This window comes from Notamacropus eugenii, chromosome X (genome assembly GCF_028372415.1).
Source record: "Notamacropus eugenii isolate mMacEug1 chromosome X, mMacEug1.pri_v2, whole genome shotgun sequence".
Lineage (NCBI taxonomy): Eukaryota > Metazoa > Chordata > Mammalia > Diprotodontia > Macropodidae > Notamacropus > Notamacropus eugenii.
Window position 1 is genome coordinate 99,193,765 of NC_092879.1, and position 22,553 is coordinate 99,216,317.

At 49.8% G+C, this 22,553-nt stretch overlaps 2 protein-coding genes across 2 annotated transcripts; both read left to right on the plus strand.

Moving 5' to 3' along the window:
• The first annotated feature begins 6,333 nt into the window (after positions 1-6,333).
• BMP15 (bone morphogenetic protein 15) lies at positions 6,334-12,104 on the plus strand. The gene is made up of 2 exons (XM_072626814.1): positions 6,334-6,947; positions 10,041-12,104. Exons 1-2 carry the CDS (start codon positions 6,632-6,634, stop codon positions 10,865-10,867), a joined length of 1,143 nt encoding a protein of 380 aa, XP_072482915.1. The 5' UTR covers positions 6,334-6,631; the 3' UTR covers positions 10,868-12,104.
• A 2,569-nt stretch (positions 12,105-14,673) lies between these two features.
• Positions 14,674-22,002, plus strand: LOC140516221 (liver-expressed antimicrobial peptide 2-like). The gene is made up of 3 exons (XM_072627257.1): positions 14,674-14,819; positions 19,779-19,975; positions 20,892-22,002. Exons 1-3 carry the CDS (start codon positions 14,763-14,765, stop codon positions 20,926-20,928), a joined length of 291 nt encoding a protein of 96 aa, XP_072483358.1. The 5' UTR covers positions 14,674-14,762; the 3' UTR covers positions 20,929-22,002.
• Positions 22,003-22,553: the final 551 nt, after the last annotated feature.

Here is a 22,553-nt window from a genome sequence, read left to right on the forward strand (position 1 = left end):
CCTCTTAACATCCCTAGTAACATCTCTAGTTGCTAGGACTTTTTCATCAGGCTGTTTCTCCTTCCCACCTTCCTGGAATGCTCTTCCTCCTCCACCTCTTAGAATCCCTGACTTCAATCTTCATTGGAGGGTGAAGTTTCCACACCAGGAGTTCCTCATACTGATGAAAGCATAAGTCCCTTACAATTTTGATTCATGGAAACTCAAAAGAGATCAGTGCTACAATCCACACAAGAACATCAAAGTGGAAAAAATAAATTGAAAAAAATCAATGAAAATTTAAAAAATAAATACAAATTTAAAAATTTTTTAAAAGAATGTCCATTGGTCAGAGTATGACTTGTAGTTGGATTGGCACCCTGTAGAGCTGATTTGTCTATACCACTTCTTGGACAAACACTCCAAATGGACAATGAATGAGATGCAGAATAAAATAGGAGGGGAAGAATGGGTAGCATCACATTCGAGGAACTGCAGAGCACTTTCAATAATTCCAAGCTTCTCCCTGACACAAGACCCCAACTTTTCAATGCCAATGTATTCCCAGAGATCATACCTGGCTGCAAATGATGGAACCATGGAACATGACAGTCTCCCAAGAATCCAAACTATAGAGACTCCTAAGGGCAATAGAGAAGGGTTTGGTGGATGTGACTTACATACAGGTGGTGCCACAGCAGACAGTTAACCTCTCTGCACCTCGGTTTCCTCATCCATGAAATGGGGATCATTTCCTCTATCTCATCAATCAAATCAACCAATAAGAAGATAGGTGTCTATCTCTTCAACATATGTCAAGTCAACAAGCATTTATTAAATGCTTACTTCATGCCAGATGCTATGGTAAACACGGGGGACATGAAAAGAGGCAAAGTCAGGCAGCTGTGTGAAGCCCTTTGAACACCTTGTAGTGTGTTTGAACTACTAGCTACCATTATTATTACTTCAAGACCTCCAGAGCCATTCCTATGTAGGCCTAGGCCTCAAATGGACTGGTCCTAAGAGCAAGAAGGCTAGCCACTAGAGAAGCAGTCATTTCCTATCCCCCCCCCACCACATATACAAGGAAAGGGAGTCCACTCTTTCTTTCTAGAGTACTAGATCTGGAATAAGAGGACCTGGGTTTTGAATTCTGAATTTATTGTTTATTGCCATGTGACCTTGGGTGAATCACTCAATCTCCCTGACCCTATCAAATGAGAGAGTTGGACCAGATGGCCTTTCTAGATCAGAGTACACAATCCTGTGAACTCCAGGGACAGAGTCCAATCTTGGAGGTTTCAAAGGCTCTGTGGGAACCTTATTCACATCAACAGCCATCGTAAAGGAACCTGAGAGCATTGAGTAAAAAGGTCTTTGGCCAGAGCCTCGGGCAGAAGGAGCTGCCCATTAGTGTGTGTGAAATCTGAAGCCAGGCAGAGGGGGTATCAGTGACTTATTACCATGGACAGGGACCCTGTTAGCAGCTCCACTTGGGGACCGAGCATCTCTAAACAAAGTCTTAAGCACTCAGTGCCTCCCCTTGGAAGCCCTCTGTCTGCTCTTCAAGCTGATTTCATGAAGCAACCAAGATAATTGCCAAACATTTCTGGGAAATGGGTGTAAATTATCCAACAACAGGAAGTATAGCAGGTCTGGAAGACTGTGGGAAAATCTAAATTGGGATAATCATTACTCATCTGGAAACAGGGTGGGGTAGGGGGTGGCATATAACTGGCTGATCTCTCAGTGTTAGTCTCAGCAGGCCTAGCCAGTGAAAGCCCAAGCTTCTAGGGCCTCATCACCCCTGGAGTTTTGGGCCTAGGGGCAAGAGAGAGGCTGAGATCAGGTTCAGTCAAGGAAAGTCACAGAATGTAAAGCAAGTTCTCCTGTCAAGTCATGAAGGGAACTAGGACAGAGGCAATAAAGGCCAGGCCAGTGGGGTTCAGATCAGTTTTCATTGTGAGATCCAGAGTGGGACAGGTCTGGAGCTGAGAAGTCAAAGGCAGATCAGGTATTCTAGCTGGGTCTAGAATTCTGCTAATCCAGGCAGAGCTGTGCTGGGCCTGACCTCTGGTCATTCCTATTCACAAGGAGAGCCGTGGCTGAAATGTTACGGTGTATCAATACAGCAGAGTAGTGAGACCCTGGTATGGGTAGCTGGGAATGGGGGCAGGGGGTGGGAGAGAACACAGTGGAACAAAGCATGCCCCTAGCTGTGGACCCCCTATGTAAAGTTCCATGGGCCCCAGGCTGATTAGTTGGGGCTCTCCACAAATGCCCCCAACAAGATTGTATGGTACATGACAGTCTCCCAAGAATCCACTATTCCTTCCACTATCCCTTCCACTCTAGCAGCCTCTGTTTCTTCAGAAAGGAGTTTCCTGAACCTATGCACTGTGTTCAACACAATAAATACCCATCACTAAAAGTGTTGTACAAAGCTACCCTAGATAAAACCAAATCAGTTATAACAGGATGTGATAAAGAGCAGTCAGTAGTGTGGCTCAGTGGGTAGAGAACTGGAGCTGCAGTCAGGAAGCCCAGGATTCAAAACTGGCTTCTCATGCTTGCTAACTGATGCTGGGCAAGCCAGTTCAGCACCCTGAGGTGAATTCTTCCTCTATAAAATGGGTTAATGATTTAGATTATCTTCCCCTCAGAGCTGCTATGGCCAAGGCCCTTTGCCAATGAGAATGTTCCATAGAAATGTCAAGCTTTGGAGTAGTGGTAGATTGGGCTTGTGGAAATCTGGGCAGGGCTGAGGTCAGAAGGCACACAGTGCCCTCTGCTGGGGGCACAGTCAGGCCAGTCAGTCATCAATTAACTAGCATTTGTTTAGGCACTCTGAAGCACTGGCAGAAGACAATCCCTGCCTTCAGGGAGCCCACAGTCTAATGAGGTAAACAACATTTAGAGAACTATGTACAAAGAAGACAGAAACAGGATAAATTGGGGATAATCTCAGAGTGATCCACCCCTCTCCCCAATCACTGCCTTGTCCTGATGGAGGGGCTTGGTAGCTCAATGAGACTATAAGCTATGCTGTGCGGTTACCCAAGATGGACAGATCACGGTGGAGAGTTCTGACAAAAGGTGATCTACTGGAGAAGGAAATGGCAAACCACTCCAGGATCTTTGCCAAGAAAACCCCGTAGAGAGAAGTGAAATGATAAAAGAGATGACACCGGGAGATGAGCCCCTCAGGTCAGAAGGTCATCCGACACGTTACTGGGCAAGAGCAGAGGACAACGACAAGTAGCACCAGAAAGAATGAATCGGCTGGGGCAAGGCCAAAAAGAAGCTTAGCTGCAGGTGTGTCTGGTGACGAGAGGAAAGTCTGATGCTGTAAAGTTCAATACAGCAAAGGAACCTGGAAGATCTACAAACCAGGGTAAGTTGGATATGGTCAAACGATCAAGAAAGCAAAAATGGCCATTGGATGAAGCTTTACACATAGCTGAAGAAAGAAGGAAAGCAAAAGGGAAAGCATACAGAACTCCAGAGAATGGCAAGGAGAGCTAAGAAGGTTTTCTTAATGAGCAATGCAAAGAAATAGAAGAAATCGATAGAAAGGGAAAGACAAGAGATCTCTTCAAGAAAATCAAAGATATCAGGGGAACGTTTCATGCCAAAATGAGCATGATACAAGACAAAAATGGTAGAGACAACAAAAGTAAAAGAGATTATGAAGAGGTGACAAAAATACACAGAAATATACAAGAAAGATCGTAACATCCCTGAAAACCACAATGATGTGGTTACTGATCTAGAGCCAGACATCCTGGAGAGTGAAGTCAAGTGGGCCTTAGTCAAGTGAGCTTACAACAAAGCTAGCAGAGGTGACAAAAATCTAGCTGATGCTGTTAAAGTGCTGCACTCAAAATGCCAGCAAATTTGGAAAATCAACAGTAGTCACTGGATTGGAAAAGACCAGTTTATGTCCCAATCCTAAAGAAGGGTAATGCCAAAGAATTTCAAATCATTGAACAATTGCACTCATTTCACATGCCACCAAGGTTATGCTTAAGATTCTATAAACTAAGCTTCAGCAACATGTGAGTCTAGAATTACCAGAAGAGCAGGCTGGTTTTCAGAGGCAGAGGAACTAGAGACCAAATTGCCAACATTCACTGGATTATGGGAAAAAGCAAGGGAGTTCCAGAAAAACATCTACTTCTGCTTCATTGAGTACACTAAGCCTCTGACTGTGTGGATCACAACAAAATGTAGCAAGTCCCCAAAGAGATGGGAGTACCAGACCACCTTATCTGTCTCCTCAGGAACCTGTATGCGGGTAAGATATTACAGTCAGAACCCAAACATGAAATGACTGCCAGAATTAAGTTTACTAAAAGAAATATCAACAACCTCGGCTGTGCAGATGATACCACTCTGATGGCAGAAAGTGAAGAGCTCAGAAGCCTCCTGATAAAGATGAAAAAGGAGGGTATAAAAGCTGGCTTGAAAACTAACAAGAAACAAACAAACAAAAAACCAAGATCCTGGCAACTGGCCCCATCACAACCAGGCAAATAGAAGGGGAAGAAATGGAAGCAGTGTCAGATTTTCTATTCTTGGGCTCAAAGATCACTACAGATGGCGACAGCAGCCATGAAGTTAAAAGACATTGGCTCCTTGGAAGGAAAGCTATGGCAAATCTGGACATCAGATTAAAGGCAGAGACATCACCTTGCTAACAAAGGTCCTTTTAGTCAAAGCTATGATTTTTTTCCAGTAGCAACTGGTCCTCTTCAAAAATGAAGGCCTAACAACCCAATCACAAGGCCGTTGTGATTTGCATTTCTCTCATTCTTAGTGAGTCTGGCGTCCTTTCCTATGGTTGTTCATAGTCTATAATTTTTTTCTGCTGCTTGTTCATGTCTTTTGACTAGAAAACTTTTCTAATGTTAAGGGCTGTCCAGAAAGGGAATAGGTTGTTTTTGGTGGTAGGCTCCCTGATGGTGGATCGTTTTGTTGGTGATACTCAATTCAACTGGACAAGTACTTCTGAAGGGTAATGCAGTGGACAGAGCGCTGTCCTTTTGTGTCAGGAATATTGGAGCTTTAATCCCAACTTAGGCAAGGAAGGCACTTGATCTCTCTCCCAAGCAGTTTCCTCAACTATTAAATGGACACATTCAAGTTCATGAGCCCTGGGTTTGGAACCTCTACCCTAGGGGTCTCGATTCAAGCTTTTGTCTGACACGCACTAGCTGCGTGATCACATCACAGTCAGTCAGTTTCAGGTGTCACAGCCAGCTGGGCAAGCATGGAATTCCCCACCATGGTGAAATCATAGGTCTGAGACTTCTCCCTAACAAATGCAAAGTACTAGGGCAGGGGGTACAATCCCTAGTAAGGGGTCCTGAACGGTCTTGTGTGGATAGTGACTGGCAGCTGAGCTGAGATTTGAAGGGACTGAAGGATAGTAAGGGGAGAAGGTGATGTGGGAAAACATCCCAAGGCCTGAAGCCAGAAATCCAATCTAGCTCAAAGTTATTATGGACAAGGACTGTTCTAGACACTGGGGATGCAAAAATGGAAAAGACAATAACTGCAGCCTCCAGGGAGCTTCCCCTGTGTGGGGGTGGGGGAAGGGATGCCCTCCAATGCTTGGAACAAATTCTATGGCACGGAGAATGAATGCATGTATGGAAAAGCCTGTATAAAGCTCTTCCTGTGTGCTAGATACTGGGGAGACAGAACATTGAGACTTCTTCCTGGGGAAATCAGGGCAGGAGGGCTCCAGGCAGCCTCAAGGGAAGGCAGTGTTGCAGCAGGTCTTATATCATGAGGCCATCTAAGGGCCAGTTCAGTGCAGACACTCTATGGAGTCTGGTGACTCCAGTACAGCTCAGCCTGACTTGGCTCCCTTCTACCTTTGAGATCCAATTAGCCTGGGAGCCTGAGCTGAGGTTCAGCTTCAATTCAGTGGGTGGATTTGGATGGTGGGCATTCTGATTCTGGAATCCTGTGTCTGTTGGCACTTCACTCGCTTCTGCAGAAAGTCTAAGTTGGAACAGATTTGGCTCAAGGGCAGCCCTGAGTGTGGCCAGGTGGGGATGAACAGCCACTAGTGGTGCCTTAGAGCCGGGCCAAGCCTGGCCTGCTCGCCCCAGTGTCCTTCTGATGGCTCTTACCAGCTGCCCTCTTTAAAGGCAAGACAAGATGAAGCTGAAGCCGAGGAGAAGTCTGGGGCCCTTAATCCTTGGTGGACTCTGGCTCGCCCCTTTAGGTGGATGGAGAATCGTCTTCTCTCCTTTAGGTCTGCCCCCAAGGATTTCTCCTCCAGATTGCCTCCTTAGGGAAGCAGCTGGCAGTTAGGAATAAGGGCCTCGGGCTTCCTTGAGGGGGAGCCGACAGAGGGCCTAAACACAGGTGGGGAAGATCACTTCTCTATCAAAGCAGCTTATAAGAGGTGTAGGGGCAGGCAGGGATTCACCTGAACGCAGCAGAACCAGAGAGTGAGCGCGCAGCAGCAGCACGGACTTTCTTCTCGGTCCCTTCCAGGGCACCTAGGTTGAGCTGAGCCCGGGGTGTATGCCTCCCCCCTCCGGACTCCAGGGCCCCCAGTGTCCAGGTGTCTGCTAGTCTAGGTCCGGGACTACCCGTGCTTTCCCTGCGACTCCCTACCCTCCTCTTCCCATTCATGGGTCTCATGGGCATGATCCTGTGGGCACTGCCCTTTGCCCTGAGGCTGAGCTCCCCGACGGGTACCCAGGTCCAGGATGCCGTGACTCCGGCCCAGGTGCCCACGCTGCTGCCCCTGCTTGGGGCGCTGCTGCAAGAAGCACCCTGGAAGTCCCCCCAACCGCAGTTGACTCGCGGGCCTCCCCTACACTACATGCTGGCGCTGTACAGGCGGAACTCTGACCAGCACGGGCGCCCGCGGGAGAAGCGCATCTTCAGTGCCAAGGCAGTGAGGTTGGTGACACCGGTGAGCAGCCGCGCTCTGCCCCCCCGAGGTGAGTGGGGCAGGAACCTTAGCGGCCAGAGAACCCGAACAGCCCCTCATCTTACAGAGGAGGAAACTGAGGCATTCCAGGCCCGCGACGCCAGCTGTGGCTGAAAAAGGTGCCCTCTCTCCGAGGGGTGGCTGTGCTAAGCTGAAGAAGTATGCGGGGCCTCCGCACCTGCCCTCCCCCTTTTTCCTTTCATCCTTCCTCACTCTGGCCCCGTGCGGGTCTCAGGGCCTCTGGGCCAAGACGTGACTCATCCCTTTCCCTGCAGCAGGGAAGGAGGGGGAGCGCCCCGCCACTTCCCAGCTGAGGCTCCCCACCCTCCTCCTGGAAGCCCAGGATGGAATCAAGAAAGAGAGGGTCCCTCCGTCCCTCCCTCCTTTGTCCCTCCCTCCCTCCTTTGTCCCTCCCTCCCTCCTTTGTCCCTCCCTCCCTCCTTTCTCCCTCCCTCCCTCCCTCCTTTCTCCCTCTGGCCAAAGTGAGACTCCCTTGCCCCAGCCGGCCAGGGTCCAGCAGCACAGGCCAGAGGCCCTTAGATGCTTGGTTAGGGTGAGGGGTGTCCAGTAGCTGAAAAGGCAAGGGTCTAATGAGGTCAATGTGAATGACTTCTGACCTCTACACTCCCCTGGGCCTCAGTTTCCCCATCTGTAAAATGGGGATTGAAAAATGCCTGTAGCATATATTTTACCTCACTGGGAGGCTCAAAGGAGACAGGGCATGTAAAATGCTTGGCATTTTAAAACACATTTATAAAGCACCTTCACTTTTGGCCTAGACACTTGATGCATGAACTCAAGCAGTCTGGGAGGCCAATTGCACCTGTGCCTGTAAACCCCACCCCGAGCCAATTAGTCAGATAACTGATTTTAATTAGGCTTAGTCTTTTTCCTGGGGCTGGAAGGAAGGTGCGCTGCAGGCACCTTAGGAAGGTTGATTGACTGATGGCTAAGAGCTTGAACCTGGGAAAAGACTCATTTGTGCTTCCCTCTGTCTTTGGCCTCCAGCCCTTGTCTGAGCTAGAGTGGCCCCCCAGTACCCCAGGGAATACAGGGGGAAGGTGCCCTCAGTCTAGCTCTGGGGTAGAACCCTTGGCAAGACCCCTAAGCTGAGTGAAGACTGAGGTTCCTCTCCACCTTCTCAGTCTGCGACCTTCCAAGCCTCCGGTCGGAAGAGGCTGTCCCCCAGGTCAGCCACTTGGTGTCAGGGTAGCCTCAGGCTTGGTGGAGAGCTAGCCTCAAGTCCTCTAGCCCCAGGGAGTGGGTGTGGAGGAATCTGGATGCCTGGGGCTTCTCATCCCAGCTCTGCCTCAGCTATGAGAGGCTGCGAGGAGGCTTCCAAGGAGGTCCTTGGTCTGAAACAAGCTTCAAGCTGGAACCTGGGGAGAGGTAGCTGGAAGATTGGAGGAAGTGAAGGGACATGGGGGGCACGGCGGGCAGCAGAGGAAGGGTAGAGCCTGGGACGAAGAAGATGCTTGGGAGCGGAGGTGAGTCACTTCTTCCAGAGAAGGAGAGCAAGCTGGCCTTGGGTTATGTCACTGTATGCCCCCAGGATCTAGACTAACCCATCCCCAAGGGCCCTTTCTACCCTAACAGATGTTCGATTGTGGTCATGGCAATAACAGAAGACCAGTGAGCATTGATGAAGTGCCTATTATGTGCAAGGCACTGAGAATATACAGTCTCTGCCCACAAGGAGCTGATGCCATCGAGGGGACATAGACAAAGTACAAAGTATGGGAGAGGCATGAACAGGTGGGAGTCATAAGGGGTAGTGCTTGGGATGCGCATTCAGGGCACCAAGGGATGTGAAGAGGTAGAGGGGACAAGGGAGTGTGTCCCGGGTCTGGGAGGGAGGGATGGCAAATCTCTTCTGTAAGTAACACCAAGCAGGGCAATCTGGCTAGACCATCTAGCTAGACCTCACCGCATGAAGGGGAACAAGATCTAAGGCTGGAAAGGATGGCTGGAGCCAGGGGAACCCCTTCAGTTTCTTGAGCTTTGGGAATGGTGAGGTTTAGGGATTCCTGAATTGGAGCTTTAGGAAAGTCCCTTGGGCAGCTAACTGAATGGATGGGAGCCAGGGACATTCATTAGGAGGCTCTTGAAGTAGATCAGGTAAGAGGGGATGGAGGGTCAGAGAAAGGGGATTGATGGAGGTAGGAAGGAAAGGAAACAATAGAAACCTGACCAGTTGACTGGGGGGCAGGGCGTGGAGGCTCCGAGACAGGAGGGTCCTCACCATGGAACAGGCACCTCTGGCTGTGCATTAGCGTGTTGGAGGCTGGGGTATCCCGAGGTCCTGAGTGACCTGTTGACTGAGAATAACCCCAGTCATTGCTCAGCACAGACAGGGTTTCTTCTCCAGTTTCCTGGGGCAGTTTGAATAGCCTCAGAATGGCAGTGTCTCTCTTGCCTTTAGAAGGTTTGCGAAGGGATTTGTGTGTTTTGTCTCATTTTACAAATGAGGGAAGTGAGGCTGAGAGAAAGAAAGGAGTAGTAACTGGCCCAGGTGAGCTAAGAAGTCCCAGGGCAAGACTGGAATCTGGGCTCTCCTAGTGCCTCACTCTTGCCCCCTTTCTCCTCCATGAGCTTGAAAATGAAATCTCTTGGAAGGAAAAACCAAGTGTCTCCACGTGCCCAAAAAGGAGGTGCTTTGCTTGACCTACATGATAAGAGGAGCCACTGGGCGGGCTTTTGGCATGCACCCATGTGCACATGAACACATCCCCATGGGGCAGAAGGGGGTCTCTGGCTCAGGAGAGGCAGGGAGCTGACTGCCTTGGTCTCTTTCCATCCTCTCCTCCATGAGAAAGCATCATACCAACAGCTCACCCAGGTTCTTGAACTGCATTTATTTAAGTGCTAAGAGATCTGCGAGGCTAGGGACTAAGACTCCTTCCATCTTAGTGTTGCCCAAGCACCCAACTGCTCCCCAGTATGTAGGTGTAGCTTCCTTGGAGTCACTATGAGGCACCTTCTCTCTTGCTGGCTTTGAGGGGGAAGTGAACACCCCCTCCCAAATTGAGAAGGCCTGGTCAGGTGGGTTGGGAAGAGAAGCTGCCTTTCTGTTTTTCTTACATCCTTCATTTCTTCTTCGCAGGTCCCTGGTACGTGCAGACCCTAGACTTCCTGCTTCAGCCAAACTGTGACATGGACCGGCTGTTGAGGGCCACTGTTGCTTACCGCCCTCACCTCCACCTGTCCCACTCCCATCTCTCCTGCCATGTGGAACCCTGGGTGCACAAGAGCGCCATCCTCCCGGGAGGGGGCTCCCTGGGTTTGGCTTTGCTGGAGGCCTGGGCAGAGATAGATCTCACCAATTACATTCAGCAGCAAGTCTGGCCTCAAAAGGGGAGAAGAGTCCTTCACATTCAAGTCAGGTGTCAGCAGCAAGAAAGGACTGAGATTGGCCTTGGGAAGAGGCAGGCTTTGGCTACTGACACTACTTTCCTGGTTCTGTATTTCAACAATACCTTTCAGAGTGCGCCACGAACAAGGCTACAAGAACTTCTGGTGGGGGGGTCTGAGGGAGCTGATCTCCTTTCCCTTGTCCGACAGATCCGTCAGGTGGGTCCCGTGAGATCTGAAAAACCTGGCCAGTCACTGGATCAGAGCCAGTGTTCTCTCCACCCTTTCCAGGTTAGCTTCCGCCAGCTGGGCTGGGAGAACTGGATCATTGCCCCCCACGGGTACAGTCCCAACTACTGCAAGGGGGTCTGTCCACGGGTGCCACATTCTGACCTCCACTCACCCAACCATGCCATCATTCAGAACCTTATCAACGAACGGGTGGATAGAAGCATCCCTCGACCCTCCTGCGTCCCTTACAAGTACACGCCCATTAGTGTCCTGATGATTGAGGCCAGTGGCAGCATTCTGTACAAAGAATACGAGGACATGATTGCCCAGTCCTGTACCTGCAGGTGAGCATGGAGGCCAGGAGGCTCCTGCTTGCTAGGTGCTATTGATCTCAAGATACAGCACTCCTTTCACTAATCCCCAGACTTGTCACCTGCCACCCCCACACCACCAGGCACAGTCACTCTTTGATCATCTCACTTTTGTTTCCACAACTGATTTTAAAACCAAGCCCAGGCTTTGAACCGACTGAGTATCTAATGTCTTGGGAGATTGTTCCTCTGGCAGTCCTGCCTCCCACTTTCCTGCTTCTTCCTGTTGGGTGAGAATCCATCTTGCCAGAAGAATCTGAGACTAGTATGGTGAAAGGTGTGGCAGCTTGTTCTTTCAGAGTCCCAGCTCTAATCCCCAGACAAGTCCCAAAATTTTGAGAGCCTCTGCTTGCCCCAGCCAAAAGGGTTGGGCAGCCCTGAGCTCCAGAGGGAAACAGCCATCAGACTTGTCTGAAATACAGATTCAGCAAGGGGGATAGGGCAGGGAGTCCATGTTTTGAAGGCCTCCCAGGGGTTCTTGCTACTCATGGCTCTTGCATCTGTTCTGGGCCAACACCAGAACAGATTGCTCTCACCCTGGCTGGGCCTTTTGGAGTCCTGTTATTCTGTAGCTGCTGCCTGGGGCCCTCATGGCCCATTCCTTGCTTCTCCAGGATGCAGGAGGAAGTGGGCTGAGAGAGAAGATTCCTGGGATTGATTGTTTATAGGATTCACATCTCTTCACCCCATGTGTGAGGAAGAGGGAATGAGAAGCTCTCGGATCTCTTCCTCATGCCTTCTTTTTAAAAAATGTTTTTAGACACAAAAAGCGTCACTGAATTGTTCCTCATTTTATGTGCAAGTAAAGCCGGCCCAGCAGATGGACTGTGTCACTAGGACCTACCCTTTAGGGGGATGGAGGGCGCATAGGCAGGCAGCTCCAGCATGCCCTTTCAGGAGAAGGTGGGAGGCCCCACCTAGAGGCTAGGCTGGGCTGGAGGGCAGGCAGTCACTCCCAGCTTTGCTGTGAATTTTAAACTCTACTAAGGCCAAGGGCCATGGCTGTGGGCCCAGGGTTTCCTTGAGGAAGTTCTGATGCCATATGAGCCGGGTTCAAAGGGCCTGCTGGAGATGGGGCCCTGGTACAACCACTTTGGGGGGGAGGCACTGCCTGTACCAAGTGGCCTGTTCTTTCTGACAGAGTTAATATGAACAATGGAAGTTTTCTATTTTTGTGCTGTGGTCAATAAATCAACTTTTGCTTAAAAAAAAAAGGTTGAACTTTCTTGGCTTGAGAGTTGTTGGCAGCTGTGGCAGCGGCGGCAGGGAGGCGAAGGCTTCAGTTTCTGAGGAACTCTTCCAGCTGGATGAGCCAGGGATCCAAGATTTGCATCTCTCCGATGGCTCCTCCACTCCCCTTCCCTTTAACCTTTGGAACTTCCAACCCTCCATTATCCTTTAGGTGATTCTGGTGCCCCATGCTGGATAGACTGTATCAATTTGGGGTTACAGTAAACGTGGAGGCCTTTTTGTTTCAGATTTGGAAACTAAATCTAAACTGATTTGGTTCAATCCAGTTGTCGAGGATGAGTGCCAACCACAACAAGGTATTTGTGAGAAGCTAAAGGTCCCTAGCCTCCAGGGGGTTTCCTGCCACTGATGTAGAAGTGATCTCCCATACTACCAGGTCTGACTTGGCTGGGGCAGTGGGGCTGAGAGATAACAGCCAGATTCTGGAAGGACCGAGGTAATGCTAGGCTCAGGGGAGGGCAGGTTTGAGCCAATAACTCATACAAGTTAACTGGAGGTTCCTGAGCTTTTGAATAGCCAAATGTCTGATAAGACCCTAGCATGTGCCAGGTATACAAAGACAAAAAGGAAACAATCCCTTTTACACTGAGGAAAGCATGTCCAAGTGTTAGCATTAGAACCATGAGACCTGGGTTCAAATCCTGCCTCCTCCCCCTTACCAACAGCCATGTGATCTCTGAGCTGCTGTGTCCTTGTGTGTAACACAACAGGATTGAACTCTATGACCTCAGAAGTCCCTTTGGACTGATCTGCCCCCTGTGCCTCTAAAGGCAGAGCTGAGCCAGTATATTCCAGGCCCGGCTGAGACTTTGCGGCATCAAAAATCTGGAAACTCAGTGGATGCCCATTAGTGAAGGGAATGGGAAAGCAGTGGGGTTATCTTGTGAACTAGAAAGAGGGGAAGACTTATCTGAACGGATGCAAGGGGAAGGGATCAGAACCTGGCAAGCAGTCTGCACAATGACGGTCATCAGAAATGAAACAAACCCCAAAATGAAGACTTGTAATGCCCAATCCTGGGCCTCAAAAAAAGATGAGAAAATGTACCTCCTTCCTTTCAGGAGAGATGGGAGCCTACAGGTGCAGAGACAGTGTGGGGTAATGGAAATAATGCTGGATTTAAAGTCCAAGGACCTGGGTTCAGATCCTAGTTTGGCCACTTACCATCTGTATGATCTTGGGCAATTCACTTTGGTTCCTTTGGGTCTCAGTTTCCTCATCTGTAAGTTACAAACCTGAGTGACTGGGGTGGTGATGTTCTCAACAGAGAGGGGTTTTGAAGGGGGAGAGGGGCATTGAGGCCTGTTGAGTCATCCAAACGCTGTTGTCCAGTAGGCAGTTGGCAATAATTGGATGCATAGGTTTGGGAGCCATCTATGTCATGCATAGAGATGACAGTGAAAGCCATGAGTGCAAAGGAAATCACCAAGGAAGACAACGTAAAGAGAGGACAGAGGGCCAGGGAGGGTCTCAGACAGAAGGAGGTGGGTGAAGGTATAGAGTATCTTTGAAACCAGGGAAATAAGGGAGTTTGGGATAGCATTGGATTCCAGCATCCCACCTTGTAGAGACGACCAAGCCCACAGATTAGAGGGAGACAGAGTTTCAAGGGGGCAGAGAAGAAGAGACCCGAGGGCTCCTGGAGAGGATGTGGGGAGCAAATTTGGGCCTGCTTGGCCGTCAGGAGGAGTTCTGTATGGAACCATGAGGGACATTGAGGTAAGGCTCCCCAAAGGTTGACTCTAGAAACCTCCAATTCATTTCTGGGGGTGGTTGGGACCATAGAGTCTTATGCATCTGGAACTATATAGGTTACTGGGGGGAAGACAGGACTCAGAGACGAGATGGATAACTCCAGTGTTTGTGGGCATCTGTGATTTTATTTGCTGCTATGGGTGAAATAAAAGCAATCTGACTTTCATGGGAGTTGAGGTCCTCTGGCCTTTTTCTGGAGACTAGAGCAGAATGGCATCTAATCTCATTCTCAGGGGAAACCTGTGTTTGAGCAAAATCAGCTGAATTCTGAGTTTCCCCAGGGAAACTCTGGGTGGGCAGCAGATACACGAAAGGAGGGCAATTTTGGAGAAGCTCCAAAGCACAACAAAGTTGTGTCATGTCGATGAAAGCTCAGAGTGGGCTTGTGGGGTCCTGGGTCACACAAGGCAATTTCAGGAATCAATCCTGGGGCACATTCAGGCACAAGAATATTCTGAAGCATGGAACAGACAGTGGCAAAAGTCCCTCCCAGAGGATTCTATGGCCTATGCTTGCTGCTGAGGGTCTCTATCTCCAGACCATTCAAGGGATCAGTGCTCCCACCTCACTGCTTAGCTCAGCAATCAGAAGTTCAGCCTGGAGCCTGGTCGATATCACTGAGGCAGGAGGGCTGGGGAAAGGAACGAAGGGTGAAGAGAGACTGGTAGAAGGGCAGGGGTGAGCCATTGCCCAACAGCAGTTATGTCTCAAATATTTGAACACGTCCTGCAACCCAGTGGGGGGCTGGGCTAAACTGTCTATATGAAGGCAAAGGGGCTGGCCAGGGCCCACAGACAGGGACGGCGGAGGCCCGAGACAGCAGAGGTCAGCAACATCGGCAGCCATCCTGTGTGCAAGGGCTGACCATGAAGGGGGTGCTCTTTGCGGTCTCTGTGCTGTTCCTGCTTCTGCCTTTTCAGCAGGTGGGTCTGATTTGGGGGAACTGGGGAGCGGCAGGGCTGCCGGGAGCCTTAGAGACTATTGAGTCCTCCCTCTCCCCTCCTGATTTTCCAGAAAGGGAAGCTTAAGGCAATAGGGTGGCAGAGCCAGGAGGACCTTTACCATTGTTAGGCTAACTTTCCCCCTTATTGTACAGAAGAGGAGACTGAGGGCCCAAGAGACCCAGTTAAGCAGAAGCGAAGGGCTCTCAGGCTACCAGGGCACCGGTGGGCATTTCTCTCAAGGGACTCGTGGCATTTTCCCATCTATATTTACATTCATTTTGAATTTTTAAAATTTCCACACCAGAGAAGCAGCAAGATGCAGCTGGCCTTGGAGTCAGGAGACCTGGGTTCAAATTCCACCTTAGACACTCACTGGCTCGGTGACTCCAGGCGGGTTATTTGATCCATCAGAGTCTCAATTCCTTCATCCAGAAAACAAGACATTAGGCCAAATGATTGTTGTCATTGCCACCTTTGTCTGGTCTGGCCCTGACATTTCTTCAGTGTGGCTAACTCCCAGTGTGTGACCTCTCTCCACTGGTACAGAAGGATGTCTAGTGAGCTGGGCCACTGAGATCTAAAATCGCTGGGTCGTGGTCTTCCATGTTAAGATGGACCCATCAGAAGCTGCTTGCACCCAGGGCTTCCTGCTTCCAGGACCAGCTCCGCAGCCTTTCATCTTCAGTCATGGCACCATCAGAGTGCTCTTGGGAGTACCCAGCCAAATGAGCAGCAACAGCAGGCTGGCCATGAGTTGTCTGGCCCACACATCTTTAGGGGAGAAACAGGGGAGATGGGACTGGGGGAGGCCAGCTGGCAGGTAGGTGATGCTACAGGAAGGTGAGAAGTGGGAGAGGGGTGAAGCCTGTTGTGTGGGGGATGGGCCTGGACTTCCCAAAAATTCTGGTTAAACTGTTGGCTCGGGGTAATGATACCTGTGGGCAGCTGAAGCAAGTGGCTTCCTGAACTTGGCTCCATTCCCATCTCCCAGAGGGAGAGAATGTGCTTGTAAAAAATGCACTTGTCAATGCTTTGCCTCTGGAGTAGTTTTTTATGAGAGTCTAGTCCTTGAGGGAGAGGTTCTATTTGAAAATGTATTTATCAGATGCAGATTTTAGGAACCTGTGTTTCGTGTGAAAGCTTTTGGTTCAGAAATCCAAGTGTTGTGGTTTCTCTCAGAGCCCAAGTCCTAGGCAAGCCTGTGGGTGGGAGAGCTAGCTGGCAGCAGCTTTCTTTCCAGCAAAATGGTGGCATCCCCCCAGCCCTGCACTGCTCTTAGAGGCATCCTGATCATTCCCCCTTTGTCACAGGATGACCCAGTGCCACCCAGGGTGTAAGAAGAGCCTTCACAGGGAACCAGCACATTATAAGGGCTGGCTCAGTGAACCCTAGTGAAATAGCCTGTCCAGGCCCTCTGGGGGATACAAAGGCATAGGACTGGGCCTCTTCCTTCAAGAAGCTTACAGTCTAGTAATACAACAGCTTTAGGGGGAGGGTGCAACAGTCTCTCAAGCTTCTCAACTTCAAATATGCAGAGTCTCAAACCAGAATAATTTGAGAATTGTCAGAAACCCTGGATATCTGAGGGAGAAGGGACCTCTCACCCAAATGGGAAATCTAAACACCCAACAAGGGCAGCTGGGTGGCGCAGTGGATAGGGCACTTGGACTTGGGAGACTCCTCTTCCTGAGTTCAAATCTGGCCTCAGGTACTTCCTAGCTGTGTGACCTTGGGCAAGTTACTTTATTCACCTCAGTTTCCTCATCTGCAAAATGAAGTGGAGAAGGAAACGGCAAAGCACTCCAGGATCTCTGCCAAGAAAACCCCAAACGGGCTCACAAAGAGCTGGACATGACTGAACGCACTGAGTGATAATAAGAAATAACACCCAGCAAACAGCCAACCAGCCTTCTCTAGCAAGCAATGGGAAGAACATGTGGATTCAAACCATGAGAAAAAAGGTGGGGCTGGACTTGCTGACCTCTGAGGTGAGGGAGCTCTGCTATGGTGGCTGGCTGGGTGATAGGGCTGAAGGACATCTCGAAATCCCACCTAAGAGGTCCTGCTCCTTGCCTTCATGGAGGAAGCATTGAGGATCTGGGGTAGTCCCCTAGGAAGCCTTTGCATTGTAATTTTCAAGATGAAAGTCATCTAGTTCACCTCCCTTATTTATAGAGAGGAAATGACTTGCCCAAGGTCACACAGAGAGTAATAGACTGAGCTGGGATTTGATGAGAGTTGGCAAGTGAAGGAAAAAGTTTTCTCAGAAATGGCAGAAGTCCCCCCCTAGAGGGGCCAGCTCAGGAGGCAGTGGTGGGAGATTCAAGTGCTGGATCTGAAGTTAAGAAAGACTTGGGTTTGATTCCTGTTTCAAGTCAGTCCCCTCCCCTCTCTGTGAAATGAGGGGATAGATCTGGGTGACCCCAAAGGTCCCTTCCTGCTCTAAGTGGAAGATCTTTTGATGGATGATACATCAGTAAGCACGTGTATGGAGGGGATTTTAAAGAGGCCTTCTGAGCTTGTCTCAGAAGATCCCAGGAGACAGGTAGAGAACGGGAGTGACCTTTTCCAGTAAGAGCCCTTCACAAATGTCACCACCAGCATCAAGAAGCCCTCGAAATAGAAAAAAAACCACCCAGACCAAGTCCCAGAGCTCTCCTACTCCTAATGAAATAAATCAATGCCATCACATTTAGACAAAAATGGAAACAGCGAGGGAGAGTCACCCTCAGACATGGTGCTGTGTAATCCAAGCAAGTGGTTTCATCTCAGCTTCTTAGGACCAGACATTTAGGCTGTTAGATGGCATCTAGTCCAACCTGTGGCCTACCCCCCCCCCATTTTACAGAGGATGAAATTGAGGTCCAGGAGGAGGAAGTGACCTTTTTGTGGGCTTAGTTTCCTCCTCTATAAAATGAGTGAGTTGGACAAGATGGCCTTTAGGATATATTCAGGTTTAAGTCTGAGGTCCTATGAATGGCTGAGCCAGAATTTGCACATGGACCCTCCTATGTACCCACAGTCCTCCAATACTGTTGCTCCACTGTCTGTCAAATAGGGAGAATAATACAGAACTTTCCTCTCGGGACTATGGATGATCAAAAGGTACTCAGCAACCACGTGAGTACAATTAGGATTACAGCAGGTCTGTGGAAACGGTCAGCTCATTTTCATGGTCCTTTCAGGAAAACTGAAGCTGGACACCAGCTCGTGCATCCCAGCCCTGAGAGTTTCAATGGTCTGCTCTCCCCGCCCCCCCCCCCCCCCCCCAGGAAAACCACTGGCTTTCAGGACAGTTTGTTTGTGTTAGGAAAACTTTGACGAGAACTCAAATATTGTCCCCCACCCATGAGACCACATCTTCTCTTCTGCAGCTCAGCATCCTCAGCCCCTTCACCTGATCCCTGTACAGAGAGTCAGACTCAGTGGCTAAGGAACCACAGAAAGATGAGCCAAAGCCCCGGTGGATTCTGGGATGGCTCCACTTCTAGGGGGGGCTGGCTTCCTTGGTTTGCCTTTGTGGGAGGCAGACTCCTCAATTCTTCCTCCTCCCTCTCCCCCTCTTTCTCTTTCTCCTCTTCCTCCTTCCTCCCCCACCCCCAACTTCTGTTCCTCTCCAAATTCCCATCTATTATCTCTACCCCCAGCAAAGTTGGAGCAGTCCCCAAATTCCTTTGTCTCCTCCTCCCGGGACCTCAGGCTTTGGACTCAACAGGCTTGCTGCTGCCAGCCCTTAGGTGGCTACTGGCCAGGGGCAACACCCTCGCTCCCTCCCTTTTCCTTCCGTTTCTCTTTCAATACTGAGCAAGCCTTCCAGGGGACAGGGAGAGAGGCTCAGTGAGCAGGAAAGGCAGGGGACAAACCCTTAACTGTGGGGGCCCTGAGACCAACAGGCCCAGGGCAGACACTGGAGTCATCTTCTGTTTTAACAACACAGACAAATTGTCGGGAAAGCAGACAGTTTTACAGGAGGAGGAACAGAGGACCTGTTTGTCCCATTCTCATTCGAGCCTCACAACAGGTAGCCCCATTTTATACAGATGACTTGCCATGGGTCACCCAACTGGCTAGTGGCAGATCCTGCGATTGAACCTAGGACTCCTTCAGATTCTGTCTCTTCCCCACTGTGCTAGACAGACAGTGAGGGGAGGAGGGAACAGAGACTCTAGGCTGCCGCCCCTGTTGTGCCACACAGAGGTTTGAGGATGCCCTAAGTCTACTGGGAGGGGGGGGGCTGGTGGGTGGCAGGTGAGGCAGGCAGGAGGAATTCACCTGGGGTGTGGCTGTCTATCTTAACTAATTCTTCTAGCTCACCAAGTACAGAGCTCAGTTGTGCTGGTGGGGCCCTCTGCATTTCTGCACCCTGAGGCAAAGGCCCAGTCACCCCACCCAAATTTTGGCTTTGAGAGACAGACACATAAAACTATCTGTTAAACAATCCTACAGTCATGACTGTCAGCATGGATTCTAAATCTAGGAGGAAACATGGTAAGATGAAAATATGGAATAATAGTGGGAACCAGGCAAATTTTCTTCGTTCTTTCCATCCACAATCTCCTCTGAGCCACCCCAGGACATTGGGAGACAGTCAGCAGCTATTGGAACCCACAGGAAGGAAATCATGTCCCTGAGGTCACATAGCAAGGAAGCAGCAGACTTGAGAGCACCACCTTCCAGCTCAGGATGCTGTCCACAGGACCCTATTTCATTCCTGGGAAATGTGAATTGTTGGGCTCTGTTGGACATTGGACAGTTTCTGATCTGTTTCCTTGAGCACTTGAGGGTCAAACTGTACTTCTTTGTCATAAAGCCACCTTAGTTTTTCTCCAAATTCTTATTCTAATTTTGTTCTAAAATGAGACCAAAGCCATTTTTTTGCAACACATACCCCGTCGGGACTATGCCACAGTGATAGATGTCTCTGCTTTGTGATTACAGGTTGCGTCCAGCCCCGTGAGGGACAAAGAAGTCTCTGAACATGAGATTAAGATGGATACTTTGACTGGGGCTGGTCCTCTGGGGCAGCTCCTGCTTCATCGGGTGGTTCGAATGACCCCATTCTGGAGGTCACTGGGCTACAAACCTTCCCAGGCCCATTGCTTGCGGGACCTGGAGTGCATCAGCAAATACTGCAGGTAAGTGGCTCCAGTCTCAGTGAATGGTGGGTGGCAAGAAAACAGGCCCCAGGTCTTCCTATATTAGAAGCTCAGACCTTGCTGGCTGAGCCTTCAAGAGTCCAGGGTCTCTCTGTTGGGGGACTTTGGTGGATGCTTATAGACTTGCACATAAGCCTTGCACAGGGTCCATGTTAACTTGCTAGGCATCGTGCCAAGCAGTACCCCTGCTGCCAAGCAGGCATTGCAGCAAACAGTGGGCAGTGTTGGGACAATGGGTATCAACTGTACCTGAGCGCTGTCCCAAAGTGGGACAGGCAGCCGTGGAAAGTGGTGGGTTTCCTTGTCACCAGAGAGCTTTGAGGATAGACTTCAAGCTGAGTAAGGAAGAAGTGAAGCTATTGTAGGCCCACAGGAAATCCTGGGAAGTGTTTGAGGGGGACAGAGAGTGATCCAGTTTGGCGAAAGCATAGAATATGGGCAGGGGACTTTCCGGAGACAAGACTGAGAAGTGCCCTAGCTCCAGAGTCAGAGGAGCTGGCTTCAGGTCCCATATGATCTTGAACAAACTACTTTTCCTCTCTGGGTTCCAATTTCTTCTTCTGTAAACGTAGAAGGTCAGACTAAATTAACTCTATGGTCCCTTTCAGCTCTGATCCTAAGATTACTTAGGACTCTAAATGTTGGGCCAGGAGTTTGACCTTTGCCCAGTTGACAATGGGGAGCCATTAAAGATGTTTGAGCAGAGGAGTAATGTAGCTGATAGAAAATTATTCTGTCAGCAGCATGAAAGAACAGCTTGGAGGAAAGAAAGACCTCTTGGGAGGCTATTGTAGTAGTTCAGGCAGCTGAGTGGGAGGACAGCTTAGTTAGTTCTGGGCTCCTTAGGTGCTCAGGCTGCCTAGGGCCCAGCTTACTCTTGGATTTTTCTTGACAGGAATGGCTTCTGCTCAAAGCCTCAGCTGGAATCCTGAAGCAGTGGAAGCTGAGTGTAGAGAAGCGCCACAAACTACCTGATCTCCTCCTCCCGCCCCCCACCCCGTGTCCCTGCCTCACCCCCCACTTCATCTGAGGGCTCTAAGGATCTTCTCCTTGCTTTGCTTCACTGCATAAGAAATGCCTTCTCCCAAGCTTTCAGAACAGGGGGGCAGTCACACCCAAGAACCTTGCCCCTATGCACTCCAATCTGAACCTTGCCCCTGGAGAAAGCCCCTGGGCCCTATTTGGAGAGGCCCTTTCTGGTAGGGACCACTTCCAGCTGTTGGAGGTATAAAGCCATAACTAGGCTGTGGCACCTGGGCCTTTGTCCTAGGACATCAAAATTCAGAGGGTGGTGATAGCTCTTACTCTCCTTTGATAGCATAGAAACAATTGAACTAAGCACTTGATCAACAAGGATAATTAATTAGTTAAAAAACAGAAGCTACCAGTTCACATAACACCTTACTAGCGACACCTGAGGGCTCCAGATAATTCAGCATGGGAGAGAGCAGGTGGACCCTGATCAGTGAGAGAGGAGGTAGGGATCTGGGGAGAGAGTATCTACCTGGCACTAAAAAGAAGATCTGAGGTTTGAAGACCTTGGTAGCCCATAAATTGCCCCCCCCTCCCCCCATCATCAAAACAGAGCCCAGCCCTCCTTCCATGGTCCCTATTCCCAGGCTATTCTCTGCCAGTCTAGAACTTCTTACCCTCTTCATGGTGGCCCTGGATGCATACTGTAAAAGGTTGTCTCTTTGGGAGGGGTCATGTGATTCTCCCAGACTTTACTGTTTTAGGGATTTCCCTGGACCTCAGGCCCCTAGGGATGATCTGAAAGGCCATATGTTCATATCATACTGCCCACTATTGAGACTTTCTCACACCATAAGAGAGAGTATGCCTATGAGTCTGCAAGCAGGCAGACATGCACCTGCTCTCTTCCTTGCTCACAAACTCACGTTGTGTGAATTAGTCTGCCCTTGGAGACCTATGACCTTCAACATGACCTTGTGCTTCTCTGCCATGTGCTCAGGTAGGAGGATAAATAAAGTCTGCCATGCACTTTACACACATTGTCTCCCTTGAGTCTGACTTTGCCTGTTGGGAAGTCCTGCCCTCCTGGACCCTGGCTTTGACACCTCCTGCCTCACAAGGTCCTTAATGTTCCAGAGGATCTTTGACCTGTTTAGATGTTCCCTCTGTGGAACAAGGCTGCCCCACCCAGACATGTCCATGTCTTCCTGTAAGTTGACCATGGAGGGCCTACGCAACAGGCTAGTGGTCTTCCTCATATGCTCCTGTCATCAAGAGATGCCAGTAGGAGGACCTGACTGATCATCAGGTAGCTCACCCACTTTCCTTATTAATTATCCATTTCTCTGCCCCATTCCCCAGAGCAAGTCCTCATTTGTAATGTGTTGTAGTGTCCCCCTGCTCACTCCATGTGTGTGCACGTGCATGTACTTGCATGCATGTCTGTGTACCATACAGCCTAGAGAAATGGGGATGGTTACTATTATCAATAACCTCTGATTGGAGGGACACCACCAAGGGATGCTACCTGTCTCTGCCACTGCCAGAGGTACCCGTTTTAGGTTGAATTTGTTTTCAGGTGTCC

Coding starts and splice junctions, on each gene's coding strand:
- BMP15 (XM_072626814.1), top strand. CDS start 6,632: ATGGGTCTCATGGGCATGATCCTGTGGGCACTGCCCTTTGCCCTGAGG. Junction 6,948..10,040: donor CCGCGCTCTGCCCCCCCGAG/GTGAGTGGGGCA, acceptor TCTTCTTCGCAG/GTCCCTGGTACGTGCAGACC.
- LOC140516221 (XM_072627257.1), top strand. CDS start 14,763: ATGAAGGGGGTGCTCTTTGCGGTCTCTGTGCTGTTCCTGCTTCTGCCT. Junction 14,820..19,778: donor TGCTTCTGCCTTTTCAGCAG/GTGGGTCTGATT, acceptor TTGTGATTACAG/GTTGCGTCCAGCCCCGTGAG. Junction 19,976..20,891: donor TGCATCAGCAAATACTGCAG/GTAAGTGGCTCC, acceptor TTTTCTTGACAG/GAATGGCTTCTGCTCAAAGC.